This window comes from Hemibagrus wyckioides, linkage group LG15 (genome assembly GCF_019097595.1).
Source record: "Hemibagrus wyckioides isolate EC202008001 linkage group LG15, SWU_Hwy_1.0, whole genome shotgun sequence".
NCBI lineage: Eukaryota > Metazoa > Chordata > Actinopteri > Siluriformes > Bagridae > Hemibagrus > Hemibagrus wyckioides.
Genome location: NC_080724.1, coordinates 12,553,234 through 12,579,020, shown reverse-complemented (window position 1 = coordinate 12,579,020; position 25,787 = coordinate 12,553,234). Strand labels below are relative to the sequence as shown.

Sequence of the window (25,787 nt, the reverse complement as noted above, 5' to 3'; positions counted from 1 at the left end):
AAGTCAAGGTCTCAGCTAAACCTAATAACAAAACGATTAAAAGCCTTGGCATTATTAAAAAGGCGTGGTATCAAGCCAGGAATCTTGAGTGCCTTCCCAACCAGCAGGAATCTCTCTTTAGGGGAAACTATTTCCAAAGTGGGACAGCTTTTTTTCATTGGAGAAAGAAGATACTTTCAGGTCTGAACACACTCGCTGCATTTCAGAGTGAGGTTTCATGGCTTGATCAGACTCAAACAGAATGTCACACCTCCAAGAGCTATCAAAAGGATGAAAAGCAAAACTCAAACAGGAGTAGGCTAGACTGATCCAAAGCCAGTAAAATCAGTAAAAATATTTAACATGGTAACAGAACAACGGCTGCACCATGAGCTCAACAATAACAATCCTGTTCCACCCTCTGTGATTAATATTTAATTTCCAGTATCTGCCAAAGCACTTGGGCTTGTAAAGACAATCTCCACTGTTAGTAAGCCTCTGACTCCTACAGAAGCTTTGAAACGTGCAAAAGTTTCACTCCTAACTGTGGGGCAACTGGCTCTGTGTCCTCAGTCTAGTCCCCCCCTTTACACACCCCCTTCCCCAGGGATGATATATCTACACGGAGGTTTGATCCAGGTGAAATGGAGACTGCTCAGGAATGCAGACGTACTGATGGCCAGCAGATGGTGGAAAACATTTGGAAGACAGCTTGTTCACTTTTGAGGCTGTGGGAAGACCTCACTCTAAAAATACATCCCCAGGTTGTGTTTACCAGAGGTGATGAGCACATCATCATCATCTCGGCTAAATACTTGCATTTCTTGATACTGCAAGCTCCTTTAAAGCCCTTTTTTGTGATCTAATCAGAGGAGAGATGTGTCCAAGACCTTTCCTTCTGATATGAAAGCTGCCAGGCCAGTGACCAAACGGAATTCGCAAGACAGCTGGATCTATTCTCTGTCAAGAGCTCCAAGCTGAATGGAAAACACTTCAGGAGCTATTTCGGAGTTTTGATGCTCCATACACTTCCCAGCTGTTTCCAGTAGGGAGCTATGAACACACACTTTTTATGGCTACTCTTGAGTTGGTTGTATAACAAGGCTGTAACATTGTGCAAGTTACTGATCAACAGCCCGAGTTTCTCTTTCTCACTAATCATCAGCGCCATGCGGACCTTGGTACAAATCGGGCTGCTCCACAGCTTCTCGTTCGCCCCTCGGTTACTGCCGAAACAAAGTGTTTACACGATCAAGATGTTTCAGGTTTGTTAAACACGACGTAATGCTTTGGGTCCGGCTTCCGACAGGGAGGGAAAAGAGGCCATTACGGCATCCTTGGAAAGTGCTTGGCTCTGATGTCAACGCTTTTACAACTCCTCGGTTCAAAACAGCAGCTTTACTTTCACTGTTATTTACTGTGAGCCCAGCAGCAGGACCAGCAACAGCAGGAGGAGGAGAAGAACGACCAGGCCTGCTCTTCCTCCTTTCAACAGCCACTTCAGGCATCAACACCCACTGTTTTGCCACTTTGTCATCTAGGATCACCCCCTGCTGGCAGCTCAGAGAAGTGCACACAGGGATGCTGGAATGGATGCTAGTTATTGTCGTGTTCTTTGTTCACTTAGTGTGGTAGATTTTTTTTTAAAAAATAGCAGACTTTATGTTTTAAATAGATCTTTATAGGTCATGAAGCCAAACAGAATCTCTGTAATTAAACTGCTTTGACCAGAAGAGATGAACTCTGTTGCCATCTGAAGAGCCTGACAATCATAGCACGAAATGCATCTTGTATGGCATGCTGAGTCCATTATAAGTAATCTAGACCCAGGATTTATTGACCCGGAGGTGCAATGTATCACTAGATGTGATGTAACTGGGTGTGTGTGAGTGAGAAGAAAGAAGGGGCTGCCAAATGTCCAGTAGTTCTTTATACGAGCCAACACAACGTGACCTGGAGATGTAAGTAATGAGCCTCTGCGCAATATCCTGGCTCTGGCTCCAGCCTTATATAAGCGGAAGTTTCGAGTTCAACGTAAGAAGCAGCCGATTCGACTCAACATGATGGATGCCAGCTTTAACCATCCAGGCCTGCTGGCAACGTCAAACCAGTCACTGTCCAGCTGGCTGGAAGTACAGCAGAGCCCTGGGTGTGGAAGAGGCCCAAGCTGAGATGGTAGGAGGCAACGACTTCACTGCCAAATGATGCACTTTTTTTTCTTTTTTTTTTTTGTGAAATGCCACATACCAGCATGAAGGCGTGATGTGGTAAAGTTAAATCTGCCTGTGCTTGATGCAGCTAAGGTTCAATCTGACAACATCTCAAGTTTCCTGGCATAAGTTTCCAGAGATGCTTCAAAGTAAACCGTGTTGTATAATTGTATTTTCTTTCTAAAACTTTAAGTTATGGTCAAACATGTCCATTAAAAATCCAGCACCGCCATGACAAACTGGTTAATAACCATCAGATTTTTTTTTTTTTTTTTTTGAGGAGGGAAACGAGCAGTAGGGAGTGTTTATTAGACATGACAGCAAAATACACCCCTGAGCACAGGATGACTCATTAATATGTTTCATGTTTTCCAACAAATGACAAACTATATGTTCAAAATGAGATATATTCACTCATTTATCTTCAGTAAGTGCTTTATCCTCACGAGGGTGGCGGTGGACCCGGAGCCAATCCCGGGAACACCGGGCACGAGGCAGGAACACATCCTGGTGGAACGCCAGTTCTTTGCTCAGACACATTCACCGCTAGGAAACAGTTTATCCTCGTCAGTCTGCCTTCCAGCATGTTTGTGAGGAAACCAGAGAACCCAGAGGAAACCCTCAAGAACATGGGAGAACATGTGTAATATTTTCAATTTGAACTTGTACCACAAACAGCATTAGCTTACACACACACACACACACACTAACCTAATTGCATTTAGTTGGGTATTTATTACGTCATGTAAATATTTCTGACACTCGCTTTGATTTCTGCATCATGGCAAATGAGAGACTGGAATCCTTCACCCAGAACCATGTAAGCTGTTCTATAATGATGCTACAGGCAGCACATCTTTCAGCGGTTTTAGAGGCTTCTCTATTTTATGAGAAGGTCAATCCCTGATTTGATTCCTGGACGATGATTGCTGTGGAAATAAACAACCACATGAGAATGAAGAAATGTGTTTTAAATGTGTCCTTTTTATACTCGCCAACCTGTTCGCTGTTTAATTTACCATCAACCATCAAAGTTCTACTCATCGCGAGCGCCTCTAATAAAATCCGCAAAATTGGGAAATAAATTCCGCGATATTACGTCAGTTCTTCCCAGAAAGACCTTGACATCTCAAATTCTTTTCAACAGCGAGTCTGGCTCCCACACAAAAACACACACAGGATTGTTATTTGCGTTCCACTGGGAAACAGCAACACACAAAACATGCACGATTTAGTGTGCCCGACAAACCCTTCAGAATTAACTCTGCAGTTCGTGCCATCCGTCATACCCGTGTTTGCTAAACAGAATTCCTAGATGTGGTTCCTTGATTGGATACATAAGCGCACAACATGAGCAGACATCAAAACAACTCACAAAAAGGACAATAAATCACGGCTCGTCAGGTGAAACACGCATGCACTCGCTGCTCCAGAGCTGGGCAGCATGTTAGCACGTGCTCCATGCACGCTACAGGGAACTTTCTGGAAAATTCTGGGAAAAATCATGCAAAATTTTTTCCTAAGCCAAACTCAAACCCATATCAGGTGATTTTGTTTTAAAAAGCAAGGTTTTCTTCAGTCCATTACAACAGTTAGCTAGTCTCTCTGATGTGAAGCCACATGTCAGAACTTTTACATAAGCCATCTATGCAAAGTTGGCTAACAATTAACAAAATCTTATAAGTTAGCATTTTAAGTCAACTTGGATCCGGCAACTTTCCAGTGTACATATATACATACTGCTAAACTGGAACATACTGGTGTATCTGGAAGTCACATGAAAGTCATTTTAAGCCAGCAAATCAGATCAAAACGCTTTATTCACACTACTCTGGGGTCTGCAATTTGTCTTTAATGCCACTCTGCTTTCAAATTCATAGCCCTTTGGGCTTTGTTCCAAAAAAAAAAAAAAAAAAAAATTCCGCAGCATTTCCAGCAGTTTGTTCTAGGGACTGCTCTCCAACAGGAGTGCTGTCCAGTAAAAGGTCAAAGTGCAGTGCAGTAATGGTGTCAGGAATCAGGGCAGACTTCCATCTAACATGGATGAGACTAGTACAGCATTCTCTGTAATAATCCTGACCCTAACCAAGGGGTAGTTCACAGAAGACTGGACCACGAGACAGGTTAAATTGAACTCAGGCTGAATTCTGTCCAGTTAATCTGGACATAAATCAAAGTGCTGTCCGATAAGAGTGGACAAGGATGTTGGAATGTTGGATACAGGCAGCAAGAGTTCCAAAATGTGTACACCAAGGCAGAGGAACCGCCAGAATTCGGACCGAGGATGAATTCTGTCCAATCAGAGTGCACTAGTTCTGTCCAGAAAGATTCGATATGGAAACACTACTGTCTAGTAAGAGTGGACTGGGGGCAGAGCGTTGGCTAATAAAAGCAGATTAGGGAAGCCGTCTACTGCAAGAAAACAACACTGACCAATGAGAGTAGACTAAAGGAACACATTGGCCAATGAGAATGGATTAAAGGAACTCACTGGCCAATGAGAATAGGCTAAAGTAACACAATGACCAATGAGGAATGCACTGACCAGTGACGGTAGACTAAAGGAACTCGTTGGCCAATGAGAGTGAACTAATAAACAGCCATATGAGAAAAGGAGAAATGTGGCAGGAACAAAAAGAACTCACTGACCAATAAGGAACTCAATGACCAATTAGAGTGGACAAAATGAACTTACTGACCAATGAGAGTGGACTAAAGGAACATAATGACCAATGAGGAACTCACTTACCAATGAGAGTGGACTAAAGCAGAATTCTGTCCATCAGTTAAAGTAACACATCGGCCAATAAGTCAACATTTGATCCAGTAAGACTGGACAGAGTATTATTCAGTAAACATGGGTCCAGGGCAGTGTGTTGTGCAGTAACAGCTGATGAACTGTGCATTGAATGTTTCAGTGTTTTAATGGAATCCATTTGAAGTGGATATGGACAGCTCTTCCCAATCAGAGAGAATCATCCCACAGAAGAGGACCAAATCAATCCTGCGCTAATTCCTAGAGCAAATGAAACACAAACTGGGAATTTACCTTGGCTAAAACCACAAACAGTCAGGTTGCTATCAGCTTGTCCAGCCAGAAACCTGCGGTTTGTTAACTTAAAGCTAAAACTCTGGCGTGAGAAGAACACTGGCACTGTGTAAGAGAGGATTTGGTGGGAAGATGAGTGGAAGGAAATGATCAGGCTTAATGCTAACGCTCCCAGTCCGTAATGCTACATGGAACTTGGCCATTCAAAATCGTAATGCTAGATAGAGTTCCGCTGCTAAGCTTTTGGCAGTGTGGTAGCTGCTTCATTAAAATCCAATCAAGCTCAGCGTGAGCCTTGAACATGACGTACACACGTTTAGAGCTTTAAAGCCCCAGTCGTTACTCACGCCTGCCGTTAGAAAACTCCGAGCCAAATTCTGGAGCAGCTACGGAGCTGCTGGACAAGCCCTGGCTGGGATCTGCAGGTTTCATTAAATCTTTCAAAATTTGAGGTTGTTTGCATTAAAGTTTTGTCTCCATGAAAAAGGTCACAGGACAAAACCTGTTCAGAGAAAAAAACATGAAAAGACAGACAGGAAGTGGGAGAGACAAATTACTGCGAGACCTTTTAAATAAATGAAGAGACAGACGGACAGACAGACGGACGCACACAGCGACAGGTCGCGTTTTTTACCGCAGTAAAAGGAAGCTCAGTGGTGAGCCATGAGGTCATCGGCTCCCGTCCCAGCAGGAGGCTGGAAAACGTAGCATCGCAATCACACATCAAAGAGCCACTGATGAAGGCTGTCTGTGTGAAAGACTACAACTACAGTGAACATGTCTACAGGTGTTAAGAACACACACACACACACACACACCACAGTGATGTGGTGTCAGTAGGAGTAATGACTGCTTATAAACTGTACACATTTCACTAGTGAGGATGAACAATCGCAGACTGTACTTTATCCCGAAAAAAATAACAAATACTTCCAAACACACACACACACACACACACACCAGAGAACTGAGACATGCCACGCCCCCTTTTTAAAATGAAAACCCCAGAAATGACGTTCAGTTTTCTGCACATTTAATAACACAACTGTTTATTTCTTACAAACATCTTTTACATGATTCTACAACACCCTAGAACCCTGATCCTGCTCATGGCCTGACAGCTGTTTATTCTCTTAAACCAGGAAACATCTTTCATACCACAGCGCTGCTGAATTCTCAAATCTGATTGGTCAGAAAGTTCGGACTCATTTTCTATAACAGCCGCTCAGACCTCAACGCAAATCACAGGTTTATTCAGGATTAACACGTTTTAATCCGTTATCGTTTCCATAGTAACTGCTCATACACAGGGACTCCACATAAAGATTTAATCCTTTCATCGTCTACCTTCAGCATCTCCATGAAGAAGAGGAAGAGGAGTGGCAGTTGCTTCTATGGAGTCATTGTTCTGCATGTTCAACATCAAGGCATGAGGACATCACTGCATTCTGGACTGTAGGACCATCAAGGTCACCAAGATGACTTTCAATATCCGGTATTTTTATATCACCATCCTCCTCCTCCTGCACACAGTTATCCTCCTCTTCCTCGCTCTGGATCTCTCCTTCCTCCAGCTCAGGTTGTTCTGTTGTTTCCTTTTCTGTTCTCGTGGTGTGTTTATGGTTCTCTGGAGCTCCTTGAGGTTCTGATGAGGAAGAAGGATGTGGTGAGATAATGCTTTTATCTGGAACAAATACAATCACATCTTAATTACACTAACCAAGAAGAAAAAATATCCAGATGTAACCAATGATGACATGAATGAGTTTTAATTTTCTTAAATCTACAGAACTCATGGTGTTTCTGCAGCACTACAGCTCTGTGAACTCATATCTACAATACCCAAAGCACAGAATGCTTTTGATTCACTTCCTGCAGGCGAGTTGATTCACTTTCGATTCATTTTCTCACCAAAATTGACTAGTAAGTACCGAATCCATTTCTTGAACCTACGTTTGCCTGATTGCAGACCTCCTATTTAGACATGTGAAAACTAATATATTAAACAACTAAAAGGCTGCATGATTGATCTTCATCATAGGCCTCACGTCTCCTCCCCTTCCTCTCCTCCTCACACTTAGTGCTAACAGTAGCTTGCTTTATCTCCCTGCTCAGGGTGTCGTCCTCGTAGACAGAGGCTAATGGAGATATTAACGGTTTAATACGGCCCTGAATTACGCCACTCCTGTTTCTAGTCAGAAATAAGGCCTGGACTGTGTCCCTGAAAGAAAGCGTGTTTGGACGATGACACTTTTTAGCCCATTAGCGGTGCCAGGATTCGTCTCCTGAGAGCATTGGGAGTGTGTTTAGTTGACATTTCGATGAGTAACGTGGGGATGAGAGACAGGACAAACGCTGGCTGAACACACCCGGGCAGTACAAGTCGTTCCTGGGGTTGAGCTGTACCTGAGACATGAGAGCGATATTCCTCACAGTGCTCTTTAACAGCCACGTGGAGCTCTGGGTATTCCACCACCGTTTTGAACATCAGGTTCTCTCTGAGGCTTTTCTTCAAGTCCAGCTCATGGTACCTGCAGAAGAAGAAACCCACAGAGGAGAAGAATGTGACTTCAGCCCACAATTCATTCCATCCATCCATCCATCCATCCTTTCTTTATGAAGCTCTGCCTGTTTTGATGTTATTGGGGTTATTAAAACAATACTACTAATAAACTGTAATTGCTGTAGTGCAAGTGGAATAAAAGAATATTGGTCATGGTGTTAGAGGAAAATAATCAACAGCTGTGTTAGTAAAGCTCCGCTGTGACCGTGCTATACATATTAAATGGCTCATTCAACTAAATAAAAAAATACACGATGTTTGCGCTAGATATAAAGTTGCTCGTTAGTCCTCGTTTCACACAGATGAACTAAATCAAGGGATGAGCTTCACTTCTGTCATTTACAGATGGAAAAATCCAGAATCAAAATAGTCAGAAAATTAGGAAAACAGCAGACACACTGGATGTAAGTGAAAGAGCAGCAGGAAGATCTGCAGGAAGCTGATGGGTTCCACTGCATGAAACTGAAACTCAGGGTGAAGATTAGTGTTGAGGTGATGGGGTCTAATCTGGTTCGGTTCCTGTCTTGTTAAATGCATCAGAGACCAGAGGTCAGGTTCAGTTAAGCACCAAGGCAACGGTGTACATGTGAGCAGGCTGGGGGGCATGAGAAGGTTGGTGAGGGGTGTGTTCACTACACTCTACAGGTTCAGAACAATTATCTAAAATCGATTGCATCTCCATCCTCCTCTGAGTGGGCAGACAAGCATGTGGGTCTGATGTTGGATGGTACAGTCTTTCGCTTTGGTTTGTAAGCTGTTCAGCAGCATGACATAACCACGTAACGGTTGGGGTCTCTCTGGCCGGTGATTCTGTAAATGGCTCCCAGGGCGACGCAGCAGCAGGAGGGACGTGGGGATGAACAGGAGGTGAATGCCTGTCTGGAGATTTCACAGCAGCTATAAGCTCCAGCATTCATAAGAACTTTAAAACTTCTGGAAAACAGCAGTGATAAGTGATCATTTAAAAGTGCTGCCAGGACACGGCTGGCATTCAGTGTGTGTGCGTCGGTGAGTTAGCGAGCCCGTGACCACAGCTATGTTCTCCTCGGGCCAGGAAACGCTGCCTGAATGCTGTGGTGCGTCTGTGCCGGTGGAAAACGGGCGTTTAGCAGGATCAGGCTTTATGCTTTTTTTTTTAATATATTTTTTCACCACCTCCTGCTGCATTTCTTTCTCTGTGTGCGCGCGCGCGCGTGTTTTTCTGAGGAAGGGCAGCTGTACTTCAGCTCTGTGTGTGTGTGTGTGTGTGTGTGTGAGGGAGAGAGAGAGAAAACTTTTATAGAAAAAGAATTAAATGGAAAATCAAAATCAACTACACAGTAAACAAACAAAGCTGGCTGTGGTGAAAGACCTTACAACCTAGATACACTTTTCCAGTAAGAGCACAGATATGAAACTCTGTGTGTGTGTTGAGAACGAAAGAGCCGCTCTGTTCAGGCTCGACACAGAGTGACCTGATGACAGTCAGTTTCCCAAACGTTTCAAAAATGACACGTGGGGGTCAGTTCATCATGATTCTGAGGAAAATGAACACATTCCCCATTACCAAAAATGTAATCAATGAGCCTACATCTGTGTTTATTTTCCACTGGTCACTACTCAAATCCCAACAGTTACTTCACACCGAACGGGAAAAGAACAGACCTGTTACTGTCCCAAAGCTGAATTTTTTTTCTCCTGAATAAAGATTGAGACAAATTTAATATTGAGCATTTAACACTGCGGAATGTCAGCAAATGTTTCTGGATATTTATGTTGTGGAGTGTCTGTGAATCGAGTTGGTTCCTGTTGTCACTTCAGTTATAGCAGCTATAAACGCTCGTTCCCTCACCAGTCATGCTTTATTTTCTCTTCAAGTCAATAAGACACAAAAAATTAAATCTCTGCATGTCATTTTTCTGAAAAAACTACAAAGAAGTTTAAACTCCTCTGTCCAGCTTTATTCTAGGACTGTCACAAAGCTCTGATGCTGGAGACTCATGCCATCCATGTGACATCAATTACACCATATCAACAATGAAAAAAAATCTGTTGAGTCTATGTGAACTTGTGGTTACTATAAAAACGCTAACAAATAAAGAGAAGAAAGGCATTAATCATAAATAAACCTTCGCTGCTGCGCTGTTGGAATAGAGAATTAACCTTCTGACCAATCAGAGTGCAGAACTGGTCAACGCTGTGAGAGAAAACTGCAGCAACAGACTCCTGTCCTGTGAACAGCTGTTGAGGTGTGTGATGAAAGTAAGGTTAATAATAATAACTTACACATTTTTCAATTTTACTCAAATTAGAGTGATGCAAAAATGAGTACACCCCACAACAAAAACTACTACATCTAGTACTTAGTATGGCCTCCATGATTTTTAATGACAAGTCTTCTAGGCATGGGATGAACAAGTTGGCGACATTTTGCATCATCTATCTTTTTCCATTTTTCAATAATGACCTCTTTTAGAGACTGGATGCTGGATGGAGAGTGATGCTCAACTTGTTTCTTCAGAATTCCCCATAGGTGTTCGATTGGGTTCAGATCAGGAGCCACTGAATCACTTTCACCCTGTTCTTCTTCAGAAATCCAACAGTAGCCTTAGCTGTGTGTTTAGGATCATTGCCATGTTGGAAAAGTGCACGACGACCAAGGGCACGGAGTGATGGTAGCATCTTCTCTGTCAGTATAGAGCAGTAGATCTGTGAATTCATGATGCCATCAATGAAATGCAGCTCCCCGACACCAGCAGCACTCATGCAGCCCCACATAAGGACACTACCACCACCATGTTTCACTGTAGGCACCATGCATTTTTCTTTGTATTCCGCACCTTTGAGACGCTGTACAGTTTTGAAGCCATCAGTTCCAAAAACATTTATCTTGGTCTCATCACTCCAGAGTATAGAGTCCCAGTAGTCTTCATCTTTGTCAGCATGGGCCCTGGCAAACTCTAGGTGGGCTTTTTTGTGCCTGGGCTTTAGGAGAGGCTTCTTTCGTGGACATCACCCGTGCATGCCATTCCTCTGCTGTGTACGCAGTATTGCGGCACGGGAAAGAGTTACCCCAGTTTGGCTTTCTACTTCTTTAGCTAACTGCAGTGAACTTGCATGCCGATTTTCTTCAACGCTTCTCATCAGAAGACGCTCCTGTCGAGGTGTTAACTTCTCTGGACGACCTGCACGTCTCTGTGAGATTTTTGTACCACTTTTGCTACAGTATTCCAACTGATAAGTAAAGCTTTACTGATCTTCTTGTAGCCTTCACCTTTCTGGTGTAAAGAAATTATTTCCTTTCTCAGGTCTTGTGACATTTCTATTCCATGTGGTGACATTGCTGACAGCATGAAATGGGAAGTGGTTTTCTTTAAGTAACGGCCTTTTATAGTCAACTGTATGCTAGACATTTTTGCATCACCCTAATTTGAGTAAAAATTTTGTTCTCTAAGTTGTATTATTAACCTTATTTTCAAGTTAAACAGATGTTATATAAAACTTAGTCTTGTGAACATTTTGTGTTCATTGAGATACTGCTTAAAATGTTACTTTTCAAAGGGGGTGCACTCATTTACGCTGAGCACTGTATAGATATCGTCATGACATCCTCACCCTGCCAGCTCCTTCAGCCGTCATAATTCTTCCTCCCTGAAACTCCTCTGTAACCCCTCTCTCGTTCTCTGGTGTACTCACTGTATCGAGTCTCCGTCACTGACGCAGGCCCTGACGTGAGCTAACGATTCTCTGGCACTGACCCATTTGGGCCGCTGTCATAATCAAACTGTTGGAGTAAAAAAGACCATGTCCTGCGGGGGAGGTGTGTGTGTGTGCGCTGCAAATCCTCTACCCCAAAGAGAATTATTTATCATCATCTCTCTCCTTCATTAGTCGTACTGGACACCTAAACTGCTGACAGCAGCAGGACGAGTGCTCGGGAACATGCCCCCTGTGGCTGCTGGCCTCCGTAAATGAGAAAATGAGCAAAGGGGGAAAAAAAAACCAAGGAATGAAGGAAAAGACATTGTACATGTGTTTGGAATGAGTGCTAGCATGCGTTCTGCCAATTTCCTGTTATTACACTCGAGTTACTTTGAACCCCACGGGGTGCTGCTGATGGTACGGATCGTTATGCAGAAGGGGTGGAGCCACTGTCATCATCACGGCAACCAGCTGTCAGTCACTGCACAAACCAATGCACAGCCAGTACTTTTATAAAACATAAAAACAAACAAACAAAAGAAAAAAAAACAAAAAAAAAAACAGAGAGGCTGCACTTTTGAGGAAGGAGCGAAGGTTAAAAATTACGGAGTGCACGGAATAACAGCAGGGCTTTGTTCTTCACAGATCAGACTTTTCTGCTGGCAGACCAAATCAAAACACGGGCATGTGGACGTGGAGCCCAGCAGGTTTGGAACTCGGCAGCTCAATAACAGCAGAGTTAATGACGCTCCAGCATATTTACTTTGGCCAGGTGCATCATGGTTGAGGAAGTGTCTGAAAGTCTAATTGTTCAGAGTGACCAGATTGTCCAGACTGACTTACTTCAGAGAGTTGGGTAGCCTCTGCTCCGACTTCATAAACACGCCAAGCTGATCAAGCGGAGTGACAACATACGCCTTCAAGCTGCAAAAGAAGAAAAACAAACAAACAAATAAATATATATACTTCGCACAAAACCCTGATTTAGGATCAGAGGCCGTGACTGTTTATAAGCTGACGCTGGAGCCGTGTAAATTACAGCTCATAAGCAATCTAGGAATACGGGTTTTATAACGCATATGCTTATGATGAACCAAGTATGAGGGTTCAGGACGAGACCTGCATGAAGAATGAGGCTTAAAAATAACCAGCATGCTCAGAATAAAAAGAGACTCAACTGTTCTCCTGCCAGAGCAAACAATAACACAGCCGCGTGGCTTAAAGAGAACATTTCAACCAAAAACCAAATGTTCAGCCGCCAAAATATGTATGGTGTTTTGGGAATGGGGTTACAGCGCGAGTGCTGATAAGAAGAAGAGAACGCCTGAAGACATGGAGTTAACATCTGGTGGGGTTCTGGGACTCGTTTTCTACCTTGGAGCAAAGTTTGGGGTCATTTCATATCACCATCAAACTCTGAGAGGAAGGAAAAAAGGGAAAATAGACAGAAATAGAGAGGGAGTGAGAGAGAGAGATTGTCTACAATAAACAATAAATTAATAAACTGATTACATCATCATGTGAGTAAACAGAGGACTTGTGTAGTAACAGAGACCCCAGAGACAGACGGATGGAGCGAGAGATAAGGACAGGCAGGACTGATGTTCTTCCTCATCACTTTCCCTCTAGTCCATCAGCTTCAGCTTCACCCATCTGTCCTCTTTCTGCCCGTCTCTCTGTCGGGCTGAGACGCTCTTCTCCCCAGGCATTTCCTGATGGATCATACGGGAGGAATCTCGAGGTGTTCCAGCCAGAGCCCCTGGTGGACAGGTGGAACAGCGGGACGCTCCTGACAAGCGGAGGCTCGGTGGAACGCTGCTGAGGGTACGGTATGTGCGCTGTGCTCTCGCTCCACGTTATGTAACGTGCGCCCAGAGAGAACATTAATAGAAAGTTTGCGGTTTGGACTGGATCGCATTGTTCAGCTAATGGCTTCTGCAGCAGCGCTAAACCCGTCTCTGAGCTATATTTGTCTCTCTTTCCATCTCTTTGTTATGAGGACACCATCAATCGCAGGGAGGACTAAAGACACACATGCACAGGAGTGATGACAGAGATGTGTGTTGCCTTCATCCCAAATGTCTTCAATCACATCTTTTTTCTTTTTTTTTTCCTTTTTGCATTTCTGAGGTTTAACCAAAGGAGGTTTAAAGCTGTAGCTAAATCAGGAGCAGAAGAGGCTCAGTAATGTTCTTCGCATACTAAAAATGAAGCTGTAGCTGTGTTTAGCTCCACACTTCATCAAGCACCACATCAGCAAAGCTAGAGCTCACAAGCTGACCACAAGACCTTCATGATGTTTAAACCTGAACTGAAGAACTTACCCGACAGTGTTGTACAAGTGACAGGCAAGTATTCATACGTCACAACATATGACAGCCAATCAGCTACGAATATGCAAATGAGCTCCATACAACGTAGTTCTTGTGGTTTGTGGCACTTTTACTGCTTTTTCTGTTATCTAATGATTTTTTTTTAATTTGTTGATCCTCCACAGCAATATCCAATTTATCCTTAAATAAAACTTTGGGTGACTTTTTTTTTAGGATCTTACTTCTGCCTTTTGACTGGATCCGATTCAGTCGGGTGGACGTAGTCACTCAGGATCTTCTCCAGAACTCGGTCTTCTGGAACTCTAAGGAGAAAGAAGAGAGCAAAGCAACAACTGAGGCTTGTAATGAAGTATTTGCATATCTGTTGGAAATGATGGTAATGTTGGTAATGATGATGTACAGGCATTGTTTTTAAAAACTAATCAAGCTCAGATTAGACCTCCGATATAGAGCAGATAAGAGGGTGAAATGATGGAGAGATCAGAAAGGGAGAGGGTCAGAGGTCATGTGGTACCTGTCGGTGTATTCCGCACTGCTCTGAGGGAAGACCAGCTTCAGGTGCCAGTACAGCTTCCTCTCTCTAGAGGACAGAAGGAGGGACACTTACTAGTCTGAACAACATTCATTCATTAAAATATAACGTATATTTCTAATTCATGATATATATTTTCTTTAAAAATTCACACATCATAACTGATTTTTTTTTAGAATGAGTACAAAACTACGGCTATTTTTTTTTAATAATATTTTATAAAAATGTTTCTTCCAATTTCTTACAAGTCTATAAAACTGTTACATTTTATACATTTGAAGTACAACATTTTTGCATTAAATCAGCTGCTTCCAGTCAGTCTGTAATTCACTTCTTTTAGTTTTTTTTAATTCTTTAAATGCCAGTGCTGATGGATCATCACATCTCCCAGCTCCTGTAGGTTGTGGATAAAGTTTAGAGGAAACAGAGAATAAGTCAACAAGTCAGCATAAGATCTACTAAAGCATCTGTTCTTGAGTTGAACTTCAGTTTCAGGGTTCAGTGGACCAGCGCTGATCTGATCTCAGCTACAGAGGTTATGTCAGAACTGAGCTCTGTCTTTCAGCCCACACCAGACCTCAGCTCTCCCTGTGGTAAAGAAACCCTGCGTCATCACACAGCACAGAGTGACGCACTGAGTCCCGGCGACTCGCCTACCTTGCGCTCTGGATGGATTATACCATGAACTATAGTGAAACCTCACGGGTCAACCGTCATGGCGAGGAAGAAAGCTGAAGTTTTAGGCTTTATATAAACATGTGGTGTGAGTGAGGTCAGTCCGGACGGAAAACACAATACACAACAACAATGCGGTTAGGAATGAAACTTCCACGCTGAGACACATGCAGTGTGTGTATGACGAGATATATGAGATGTGTTTAGTGCTTACTTGTTGGTTGGTGCTGTATTTCTGTTATTCCTGTGAGGAGTTATTGGTTGTATGTCGCACGCTGCTCTCACAGGAGGACAGTGATATTTTTAGCGATGGAGTTTAACGGGAGAAAAAAAAAAAACACTCAGACATGAGTAATGATAAGGATTTGCTGTTAGCTCAGAAAAACAAAAACACTCAGACACAGCTGGAGAGACTACAGGACTGCAGCATCACCGCATCGCTCTCTTAAACAGAGATGAAGTGAGTGCCAAATCCCGCTGCACCTCTATTAGCAAGTAGAATAGCATTGTGGGTAATGTAAGAAGCACACTGATCATCTAAGTAAAACCCTAGTCATGAGTTCATTTGAAAGTTGATTATCTGAAGTGTTGAGAGTGGAATTTTCCGAGATATTACAGCATGCCTTCAACTTCTCCACACCTGCCCACAGACATCGACTAACACCATCCATATCCGAGTGGAACCCGTCCTTCTTGAAAACGTTGCCTAGTTGCGGTACAGAGAACTGTTCCGAGACGTTTCGAGTACAGAGCAGCACAGAGCTTATAAACACAGATGTACAGAGAAGACGAATTAAAGCCTGGACTCTTTAGTGATCTGCTGTGGTATTAGAAGAGTAAGAGACTTCAGGATATGCTGTTAGGAGAAAGTAATCACCTAAGGCACAGCAACAGTGACTCTGTGTCAGGTTCGACCACAATAAGTGTTTATTGTGTCCATCAGCCCACCCAGTAAACCTGCTGGACACTAATGCTCCCTGGATCTGTAAGATCAACACCAAGATTATAAAGCAGTCAGAGATGAAACAGGTTCTAACACCTGGGACTCTGTGTTTAGACTTAAAACATGCACCAAATGAATAAATATAAAAGTAAAAGCAGCTACAGGAACAGTACTGGAAACAGTTATGAGATTTTTAGATCAAACGCTGAACGGGCAGGGATTCCCCCCGTGGATGTGTGAAGGTATTCCAGCATTCCTCTGGGATTTATGAGTGTGTTCAGGCTTGGCTGTGACTCCAGGGTAAAGGTGTGTGAGCGTGTGTTGGAGCTAGCCTTCTCACCGAGGTGAAACTGCATTGTTCTGCGCCGCTGTCGAATGGAAACTATGTTTCTTTCCCCCCTCCTCGAGTGGAAAAAGAGGTTTGGCAAAAAGACGCTGGCGGGTGTCGGAGGGCCAGGTGAGGACGCACAGCCACTCCATCACTCAAATATTCACAGGGTTGAAATAAAAGGCCGAACGTTAGGTATGTTAGGGGTGTAGACTTTAGAAAATAACATCAAACCTTCCAGCCGTTAAAGACTCTGGAGTGGTTTTCCTTGGAGGGACGTGAAAATATTAGTAAATCTACCCATAATGCCATAATGAAGCAGAGGAAAGCTTTAAAAAGGAGATTTCTAATAGCTTGGGTTGTGAAAGCGCTCATTCCAGCACAGACATATCCCTGAAACAGGAAGCTGGCAAGCAGGAGAAAGACTCCAATAAAAACAACTGTCTGACATGTGACTCAGAGCAACAAACATGGGTTTCGTAATCAGGTTTTCCATCTCAGAACCACAAACATGACACAATAAGAGCAGAAGAATGAGTATTTTATAGATATGGGGTAATAGTGGGCGGGGCCACGTTACAGATACTGAGTTAAGGTTGTTGAGGGAGAGAGCTGAAAGTGTTTTATGGCCGTTTTAGGGTCGTGAGTGTTGCCTGAACAATGGCGGAGGAGGTGTGAAGTTCCAGTGATTAAAAAAAAGGTAGAACATTTCTTTGCCTGCACATGAATATGTTGACCAACAGCTGCTGCACCACTCCGACGGAGCAGAACCAGGGAGTGACCGAGTCATGGGTCAGACTCCCTTTGATACAACAACAGCTCTGAAATTACCACAAACATGACAACATCTTTTAATATAGAAGTGGATTAACTCATTAACTAGCAAATAAAATCTCATGTGCTGTCCGTGTCTATGGTTTTGTTGCCGTGGAAACCCAAGCACAGCTAACGCACCGTCAACTAGTGTCTTAAATACAGATGTATTACATATAATTAATACTTAATACCTAGAGTTTTAAGACTTAAATCTCTAAACACACGATTCTGGATTAGAACTTTTGATATTTTGGGAGATGCAGCAGGGACAGAAAGTGTAGACCTTAACCAAAAGTTGGAATCAGTAATTATTCAGAGGACACTGAACCAGATCCCTAACCCTAGTGTCTGCTCCACACTTTATCTTTAAGGTGCTAAAACATCCCAAAGCTAGGGAGATAAAAAGATTGAGAGACAGAAGTGTCCACCACTCTTTCCTGGTCCGTGCCGTTTCACTCACTCAATCTGCTGTGTGTATAACCAGGTTTAGTGACTGACGCTGAGAAAAGATGGAATGATGAAGGAAAAGAAAAGAAAAGAAATGAAAAACAGTGCAGTGGGAGTGATCGCTAGCTAATCTCATTCCTCCAACAAATACAGGAAAAAAGCACCACCCAGCCCTTGCTGTGTGTCTGAGTTTGTGTGCATGTTCAAGACATGAGGACGTTATGATCCAGCTGAAGGACGCGCTGACTACAGAAGACAATCGTACACTGTATTAGTGCTGGACGCAATGCTCCCTAATCTCATCCAAATCACACAAACGCACCAAGAAACGCTCATTACGTAACTCACAAACAGCGCCAGTGTTACGTGGTTTTTGGACAAGGGGATAACCTTTACAATGGGTTACAGTATTAAAGTGGTGGATATCTACGCTAATGCTACATGTTACCTTCAACTCACTCATTTGGGGAAGTGTAAGAGAGAGCTGAAGTTACACTTTATGCCTCTACACAGATGTTGGCGAGAAGAAAACAAGCGATGCTGTATTCCTGTTCTCGGAAAACAGATGTCCGAGTGTTGCCTTGGAATCAGGGCGGAGTTTGTGCAAGTGCCACCATAAACTCTGCCTGATCACACAGCCACCTTCTCAATGCAACTGTACAGTAACGTTATTTCAATCTCTGTGTGGTTGTGTGTCGTGTTAACACACCAGACACAGGAAGCTGGAAATAAGAGTCCGATCTTGCAAATACACGAAAAGTCTCCTTCCAGGGAAAAGAGTTGCTTCATCCAGGGAAGAAGTCAGTCAGCCAAACATTGTTATGATAAGTAAAGAGAACGGTGCTTTATGGTGCTGCTTTGATATGATCTCCAGTCAAAATTGGAAACATTGCGTTATGAGGCTTAGACAGTATAAATATCGGGACAACGATGGCAAAAAAGTCAGACAAAAGCACAGAGAGATGAAACCGGCCCACCAGATCCTCCACATGTCCAACTGGAGTGAGAATAAAGGGCATTGAGATGATTTAAAGCTGCTGACATCTTCGTCTGTGTAATTTTCCTGCTGAGTGTCTCATGATCACGAGGCAGCTCTGTCTGGACTCCTGAGTGACGGATGGGGGGGGGCACCAAACAGTCAAGATGATTTAGCAGAGAGGTGGAGAGAAATCTAACATTTTTAACAATGCCTGGGCTTGTAGGAGGAGAGATCAATCTGGCGTTTACCCTTCACTGGAACTCGAACCTTGTTCCAGCATGACACCGTCCCTCTGCACAAAGCCCCTGAGCTCCATGAAGACATGATGTGGAAGTGAAGGTTGGAGTGAAGAACTGGAGTGTCCTGCATAGAGCCCTGACTCTGACTCAACCCCACCGAACACCTTTGGGATGAACTGGAACACTAAGAGAGGAAATTTTCACCAATTTCTTAAACTGATGATAAAAGAAGTGAGGCTTTATGTCTGGATTAAATGATAAGGATGACGATTTGTTTAATTAGCAACCCCAGATTGCTAGCAGGTCTGCTTCCGACAGGATTGATGTATTGGTGCTGTAAGTTATGGTGGTAGGTTTCGCTAGTTCACACAAGCAGAGAATTTATGAATTATGACCTGTTGCCAAGACAATATGGGAGACAGCTAAATTTCTCCTGCTGTCTCAGATAAAAACAGCAGTCAAAGCAAATGCAATTAAAATCTGGCCACAGGACACAGAAAAAAAAAAAAAAAAACCATCTGCTTTACAACTAGGTGAACTTCTGACGGGTGAAAGTTCACAACCCTTGGACAAATGAGCCAATAGAAAATAAGTGGATGGGACCTGTTCTGAAGAAAATGATGGATTTGTGCTAATATTAGGATTTTGCTTGCTTGGATTTTCTTGTTAGGGTCTTAGGAACATTCTTGTGTGCTAGCTAACTTTAACCTAGATCAACACAAACACACAGACTGCAGAGATGCAATGCTGCACTAGAGAATACAACAAGACAAAATATTAAACACTGCAGTTGCACTTTAATATAAAGCAGAAAGCAAGGGATTCTTTAAAAGCCTCTAAAAAACAACAAACATTGAGCAGAAGTCAGAGAGAGAGAGAGAGAGAGAGAGAGAGAAAATGAGAGATTATGTGTAGAAGCATCTGCAGCCACTGTGCAGCTCACATCTGCTTTTTATATAATGTACTCAGTACATTGTGAAACTGCTTCCTGCCTGCTGCGAGCCACCCTACACCTCTGTCTCTCTCTCTCGCCTCTGTTTGCTGCACACCAAATCCTGATCTTGGCCACATTCCACATGTGGACTCGCCACTGAAAAGATCATTTAGCGCTCTGCATGAAGAGGATTTTCACCTGAGAACATTAGCAGTGATGACTGTTAGCACACTCCGGATCTGGGAGAAGTGGTTCTGAGCTCCGCATGCCAGAGCTATTTTGGGACGACTCTTAGGAAAATGATGAACAGAACAGCTTCTTGAAATTTTTTTGGAAGCCTTTGTTTGTGTTATTCAATAGCACATGTCCCTGTGCATGTGCGGTTATGGCTGCCCTTTGACTCATTCTTGGTTTCTCAAAAGTACACATTGTGTGGCTTCGTGCCGTTTGACACCACCGGGTTCCTCACGGCTAGCTCCAGGAGTTCAGGCCTACAAAACTAAACTAGGATTGGTTTCTAACATCAGGACCAGGGTATTGGGCCAGAAAGTCAAAAGTGGTCAAGGCAAAGTTTGAGAGCAGAAGTGTGTTAAGCCTTTTCTACCTCAGGTCAGCAACCTGGCAGTATTCCTCTGAAAAGTCTAAGGCATGATCTACTTTCCACCATTCCAAAGATGCGAGGGCATTTTCCAGAAGTTAAGACGATGGAGCCCAGTTATACCAGATATGGAGAGGATGATCATCTGGCCAGTCCAGTGGTAAGAGGGCAGTTCTCTTACCAAAATTTGAGAGAACGAATACATCAACATTACAAAAGTCATACCAGAGGCTGAGGAAAACTTTTCGCATTGTTGTACCAAAATTTAATACCACAGTCATGCAATAGTCAGACAACAGTTGGACCAAAGAGGATGGTTTTACCAGAAGCTGAAATGGCAGTCACACCAGATGTTGAGAGAACAACCGTACCAAAATTCAGGAGCACAGCTGGACCAAAATCTACAGTACAGTTCTACCAAAGGGTGAGAGCAGAGATTCCAAATGAGTGGAACAGCCATGAAACATTCGTACCAAAGTCCAGAGCACTGCGCTACTAAAGTGGAGAGAACAGCCATGCCAGAGTCGAGAGGACAGCTACAACCAAATGTTGAGAGGCTGGTCACACCAAAGTCAGGAGGAAGATCCTACCAGAATCAGGGTAACTGTATAAAAGGTTAAGAGCATGCCAGAACAGAGCCAAATGTAAAGACCCCTGCTGTACCAACGTCAAAAGGACGGTCATGTCCAAGTAGAGAGTCTGGTCACACCAGAAGTAGACAGGAACATCATTCAAAAGGAACTTAAGAGAATGTTGTCTCCAAAGTCACTTTGTACCAAAGCTGAGAGCAAAACTGTAGAGAGGACAGTGTTTCAAAAGCTGAAAAGACCTCAGGAAGGAGTTTCCAAAAGCTAAGAGGACAGTCGTGCCAAATTGTGAGCTCATCTGCTCTTCTCAGCGTAATCTTATTAAAATGACTGTCACCTTCCTGTTGTGCGACACCTCTGACTTCCTGCTGGCTACTGGAGCAGTTCCTCATGACTGGTCACTAGAGGTGAAGTGGATTGTGCTTTAACAGCTCTGTGCTTGGACTGGATTCTGAATCAACAGCTTCAACACTTTCCAGACATCGTCTAACACTCATCTTCTCTAACAGCTGGTTTGCTTCGCTTCAGATTTAAAGCAGCTGGATTAAAACTTTCTATAAGGACAAATTAGTGGACATCTACGTCATCAGAATACCGACTTTCCCAGCATTGTGTATCGGGCTCATGCTCGCCCATAACCCTGTCCAAATGTTCATGGAACATTTACAGCTAACCCCACACGTGTGAAAGAGTTATTAGCAAGAAAACTTCAGACTCAAGTGTGTGTGTGACATCACTGGTGTGTCTCCAGCTGTGCGTCACTCCCTGCTGAGCATCTGTGGGTCTGTCTGCGTTCCACAACAGCTTTATTTAATGCATACACACTAACAAAAACATTCTCACACACACACACAACCACCGAGAGTCACACTTTCAGACATGAATGCCGTCTTTGTGTTTTATCCTGTGCTGCACTTGTTTGATGAGGTGTGGCGTGTTTTCCATTTCTACGGCCACACTGACGGAACAACTTCCAGTCAGAGTCACACAGAATCCAGAACCTTCCACAGCCTTCTCACCAAAATCACCAACCAACATCTACAAAGGAGCAAAAAGCCCTCAAATTGTAGCACTGCACAAAAAGGATCTTGAATTTGGAAATTCCAGAATTTGCTATTCTAACATTCTTTCTATACATTCCAGAAATTGATGTTACGAGATTCCAAAAATCCCAACCCAACATAGTTCTGGAATTCCTGATGTTCTAAGATTTTACAACTCAGCATTCCTGAAATTCATGTCAAGTTGTAGAGCTTGATATTGCCCAAACTGCCCAAGTCGACATTCCAGAATCTTATAACACGTTTTATCCGGTTTTCGGATATTCCAGAATTTGGCCTTCTACAGTACCACAAATTGTTGATATTCTGGAATTCCAGAGTCTGGTCTTCCACAGTACCACAAATTGTTGATATTCTGGAATTCCAGAGTTTGGTCTTCCACAGTACCATTCTATAACTTAAGTATTTTTAGTCACCATATTCTAGCTCTGAACTATTCCATAACTTTGCATTCTTTCACCCAGCCTTTAAAACTATAACCATTCTACAAAATTCCGACATCTGATGTCCTGGCATCCTTACACGGACAGGAGCCTGGGGTATTTAGGTACACCACAGTGGTGCTGTGTGCTGCAGGTTCCGTCAGGACGTTTCTAGATCTGCCTCAAAGTGTAGAACCTGGTGTGAAGTTCTCCTGCTCTGAGACGTTGGGATTTAGGAGCTTCTACCATCTGGGTCTGGACTCAGTCAGGCAGCTGAGGTGGTTCCTCCATGTGTGCTGGAGAAGCTGGAGCGCGAGATCTGGAGCACAGAAGTGTTTTAGCTTCTAAACAAGAGCGCCACCATGTGATCCGAGCCTGAATCTCTTCTCTTCTTTTACTTTCTCACTCCTTCTCATGCTGTCGTTCTCTCTGAACATTTCTTTCTCCTCAACTCAATTAATGACAGAAAAAACCCATCTCATTTCTCAGAAAATTGAAGAAACACGACACAAGATTTCTGGAAAGTCGCTCATCAGCCGTGACCTGTTTCACTCGTTTCAGGTCGCTGCTATAAAATCTTTCTTGCCAAGTCAAACATTTATAAAATAAAGTCCTTCATCCTCAGTGAGCCGAACCTCCTGAGTAAACAGAGGGATGACTACAGCTCAGCTGACTCATTTCTTCATCTGGTTTATTCCACGTCTCTCTGTTTGTTCTGTCATGAAGCGTCAGAAAAAAAAAAATGACTGCTAGGTGTGTTAGGAGACTTCACAGAGATGATTTACTACACAATCTGCCCTCCATCACAGCGTCTCCTCACCTGTCCAGCGTGTACCTGAGCTTAGGCTGTACAGTTTCTCACTAACACAACAAGCCACAATGAAGAGAGAGAATAAAGAGACAAGGAGAGGAAGAACGACTGCTTAATAGCTGCTGTGAGAACAGGAAGTGATGTCACAGAAATTACACAACATTAAATGTGACAAACTAATAATAATTCTTTGTAATAATTTTTTGTAATAAGTTTTGTGTTTTTCTTGTGTTAGAGGAATGCTATCTTATTTTGTAATATTATATTATTATGTTACATATTTTCAAAAACAGAGAATGTAATTGATGTTAATAAGCATATCTGTACAGGTGTGGGTGGGGCTTCAGCTTTCATCACTTTAAGATAAAAAAACTCTCGGCTAAACGAGTGAAAAAGAGTTGATTTTGTGCGAGTCGTACGTTTTGTTGTAGATGGACGTGTTCTCTCTGCGCCGGCTGAACGACTTCGGCAGGATCTTCAGATTCACCTTTGCTGCCTTCGCGTTCCTCAACAATAACATCGCCTGAACAACAGGAGCCAGAGAATCTGTTAATGTTACACTAAGAAATACACTAACACACACAATAATATGCTAAAGCAGACACATGAGCACAAATACTAAATAAAACACACACACACTAACACACAAAAGCACAGACGCATACACACGTATACACACTCAAACTAACAAACACACACACGTATACACAAAATAACACACACGTGTATATACACACACTTACACTGTAACTGTGGCGTGTTCGAGTGTGTAGCAGTATGTCTCTGCTGGGTCTGTCAGTGACGCGCCCCGTCTCCTCCAGAAACCTGTAATCTACACAGAACACATGGCCTGTAAAATTCACTCCTTACTGTGTTGGACGTAGATAAGGATCCTGACTGCTGTATGAACATTCTCTCCACAGTGATTAAAGCAGAGTGTGAAGGTATGAACAGTCACCACTGAGCAGATGGAGGTCGCTGAAGTGAGACAGAGGCACGAAGGCGGTGCGATCCCGAACGCCGCTACACCCTGTCCGGAGCTTGTGCTGCTTCACACATGGCAGACTACAGCAAGCACACAGGGACAATTCAGTACAGATCCTTCACATCTCACTTAACCTGGTCTTCTTTTGCAAAAAATCAGACCACCAGTGCTACTTTATATTTGTAATATAAAACATTTAGCAAATCACATGATTCATAACTTCTACAAAGTAGTGATTTATCAGTGTTTCAGTTTCTCTGGGATTGTTTCAGGTTCTCTGACCTGCAGGAGCACTTCAGGCAGTTGGGACAGCGGTACTTGGCCTCCTCGGCTTCACACACATCACAGCTGTAAAGGAGAACACACAGCAGGAGATCAGTGAGAGATGTTCTCAGGGTGATGAAGAGTTTTAGGTGTAAATGGTGCAAGGGCACTGGAAAGGATGTAAACACAAAGTACAAATCTGTTGTCTTTCCTCCATTAGTAGTGCTATTAATCCCGCCTAATGCTCAGGGATTGTCTTTTGCGTCCCTGATTGGACAGTGGAGACGTCACTCACGTCACCGTAGCAACCAGAATAGTGGCGCATCCGCAAAAGATTATAAACTTAAACCACAATTATAGAACATTCTCCCCCCCCCCATTGTTGTGACCGCGTTTAATATTCAAATGAGATCATTTTAACATCATATTATTTATATTATAGCTCGCAATATTGATCACAATATAAAAGTTAGAAGCTGAATGATCCGGAATACATGGAATGATGCCGCTGTCAAACACTTTTTTTTTTTACCTCGTCAGCGATATTTTCCGCTTCTGTCCTCTCCGCTCCTCTTCCGGCACGTCCATGTCGGGTTTATTGTGTAAAAACGCCATCGCGTCAAACATTTTATAATCCGTAAAACTCCACTAGTCAACCTATTCGCTGTAAATCTCACAGAGCTTGCTTTTACTTCCGCGGCACGTGCGCCGACCGCTGCCGTATTTCTGTTCGCAGCGACAGTTTACGACACTTGTCCTGTTGCAGGAAAGCAGACTGGTCCGTTTAATGCCGTCCCCTAAATTAAAATTTCACCAATTTACCAATGTTCTAATATACACCTCATTTGTATCATATGAATCTTCTATATTTTATACTTTTGTTTGTCTTTAGTCTCACCGGAAAATCCTCCTTGATAAGAAACAGCCTTAAAAAAACATGCAATTACGTGAAACATTCACAATATGAATGATTTACTGACGAAAAAAAAAACGTTAAACATGTTGATTAATAAACAGATTTTTCTCACTTGTTTGTATAAAAGATTATTGTTTCTCAGTAACACCACAACCTGATCATCCAACCAAAAAAAAAAGTTAATGTTTTTTTCAAGGATTTTTCAAAATTAGAAAAATCATTTTTTTCAATTTTTATTTTTATAAAAATTTTTTTTAAGTTTTTAAAGTGACCAATACTTACTCATGTAGACCCGCTGGTGCGATACATTCTAAATTCAACACTTAATAAAGTATAAACTAGCTTTATTTAGCTCGCGTTCATGTTTTTATACAATGAACCTTTAACTGTAACACCATCCAGCTTGCTGTTTGTAATTACGATTTTTTTTTGTAG

At 42.8% G+C, this 25,787-nt stretch overlaps 1 protein-coding gene across 1 annotated transcript; it reads right to left on the bottom strand.

Annotated features, from left to right (window-relative positions):
- Positions 1–6,254: 6,254 nt before the first annotated feature.
- znhit6 (zinc finger HIT-type containing 6) lies at positions 6,255–25,178 on the bottom strand. Its single transcript, XM_058410477.1, has 10 exons — positions 24,969–25,178; positions 24,455–24,520; positions 24,146–24,252; positions 23,931–24,019; positions 23,607–23,710; positions 14,330–14,395; positions 14,037–14,117; positions 12,326–12,406; positions 7,645–7,769; positions 6,255–6,883 (listed from the first exon to the last, which is right to left on the bottom strand). Exons 1-10 carry the CDS (start codon positions 25,061–25,063, stop codon positions 6,639–6,641), a joined length of 1,059 nt encoding a protein of 352 aa, XP_058266460.1. The 5' UTR covers positions 25,064–25,178; the 3' UTR covers positions 6,255–6,638.
- Between the last annotated feature and the right edge of the window lie 609 nt (positions 25,179–25,787).